This window comes from Naegleria gruberi (genome assembly GCF_000004985.1).
Source record: "Naegleria gruberi genomic scaffold NAEGRscaffold_91, whole genome shotgun sequence".
Lineage (NCBI taxonomy): Eukaryota > Heterolobosea > Eutetramitea > Acrasida > Naegleriidae > Naegleria > Naegleria gruberi.
The window spans coordinates 85,532-87,372 of record NW_003163236.1 but is presented as its reverse complement, the minus strand read 5'-3'; the positions used below and the strand labels follow the sequence as shown (position 1 = coordinate 87,372).

Here is a 1,841-nt window from a genome sequence, read left to right as displayed (position 1 = left end):
TTGAGATGAATTTTTTATTTCTAATAAATTGTTTCCACAATGCATCATTCCTCGATGTATACAAAAAGGTTGAATTTACCAATGAAATATTTAAAATAATTTCCCTATATTCAAGGAATGAAAATATGAGAATTAAAACATCTTCGGGAACATCAGTTACATGATCCAATGAAGAATCACCCAATTTAAATGGTCCTATTTCATCTACATTATTAGTAGAAACTACTCTTTCCGAAACATCATTTAAAACATTTTCATTTGGTTGATCATCAACATCTTCATCAACTTGAGAGGATGAACCTGTTGGTTGTTGAAGCATTTTTTCTACTATTAAACAATAGAAAGAGAATGAACATTGAACAAGCAAGTTGGTAAGAAATGTTTTCGTATGACGTACTCAGGACGTCAGCAGAGTATTGTAAGTTGGAATTTTTCAAATTCATTCATCATTTCTAAAGCAATTCACAAGCAAGTGAGGAGAACAATTTAATTATTCTTTACAATGTTTGGAAGAATCCAGAAGAGTGTTACAAGTTTCTCAATTACAAATTCAAACAACCATTTCTTGGAAATGTTCTCTTCTTTTTCGTCATTTACAAGGGAAACTCAAGAACATTTAGAATAATCTGCTGGTATGCAATGTGGCAACTTTTGTCTGCCATCTCCCAATCAAATAGTAAACAAGACATGAGAATATTAAAATCCCGACCCCCTAAACCTGTTGAATATCTTCTTTCTCTTCTTTTTGGGGTTGCCGTCAAGAAAACCGGTTATGCTCTGACCAATCTGAAAGCCAAGCTGTTTGTATATTTGACAGTGGTGCGGCTTAAAGATGAAAGTAAGGCAACAGACATAAATGATTACATTGTCTTTCACAATTGTTATAATTTATTTCTCGAATTAATGAATTGTTTCTTTTTGAGTTCGTAACAATCCATCCAACTATTGAAGAAAATATTAATTTCGTCATCAGTGTAATTTTCAGATGGATGGCACGAAGACAAAGGAGAGGAAGGAGAAGAAAGGGAATCGAATTGGGAGGTTATGGAGCAAGTTGTTGTGGAGGAGTATGGTGTAATTGTCGAACTAGTTAATGGAATGACTGGTGTGGAAACTTCAGAAGAAGTTTGAACAATATTAGAATTAGAACGGTGTCTAGTGTTTTGAGTCGTACGGGAATCAACAGTAGCAACAGATGACGGCTCTTCTGAATCGCTTTGAGAGAATTCATCACAACTAGCACTTATTTCAGAGGAACTCTTTGGAGTAATAGGCATACCAGAGATTTCTGTGGTAATATCATTCAAATTGCTGGTGCATGGAGTAATGATGATTGGTGAGTAAATTGAATCTTGTGATTGAAGATTGAAAGAGGAGCAAACTGGAGTTAAAACAAGAGGAAAGTCTTCCAAGTGACGACGTTTGGATTTTTGAGTTTCCTCCAATCTGTTGGATGGTCGTTTTGTGGACTTGTTTTCCCTCTTCCTCATTGAATACTCCTTACCATTCTTACACACAGTTAGGATGAGAGAAGGTTTTGGACTCGAATTACTCTGCAGACAGGACTGCAGAGTTTTGGTAGTTGATGATTTTTCAGTTTCTTCACAACTGATGAGTGAAGAACATGAAACTTTACATTGTTGTTGAACATCAATAACATTCTGTTCAACTTGGCATAATCTTGCATGAGCCATTGTTGTTGTTTTTCAATTGGGATAAGTAACACGAAAGAGTAATAGAGTAATAGCAGAATCAAAATAATTATGGAGAAGGAGTAATAATTATTGAAAATACTATGGAGTAAATACTAGTAATAGGACTATATAATAAATAGAGAATGT

At 34.4% G+C, this 1,841-nt stretch overlaps 1 protein-coding gene across 1 annotated transcript; it reads right to left on the bottom strand.

Moving 5' to 3' along the window:
- Nucleotides 1–881: 881 nt before the first annotated feature.
- Nucleotides 882–1,694, bottom strand: NAEGRDRAFT_54526 (uncharacterized protein; the record flags this gene model as incomplete). Its single annotated transcript, XM_002668908.1, has 1 exon — nt 882–1,694. One exon carries the CDS (start codon nt 1,692–1,694, stop codon nt 882–884), a length of 813 nt encoding a protein of 270 aa, XP_002668954.1.
- Between the last annotated feature and the right edge of the window lie 147 nt (nt 1,695–1,841).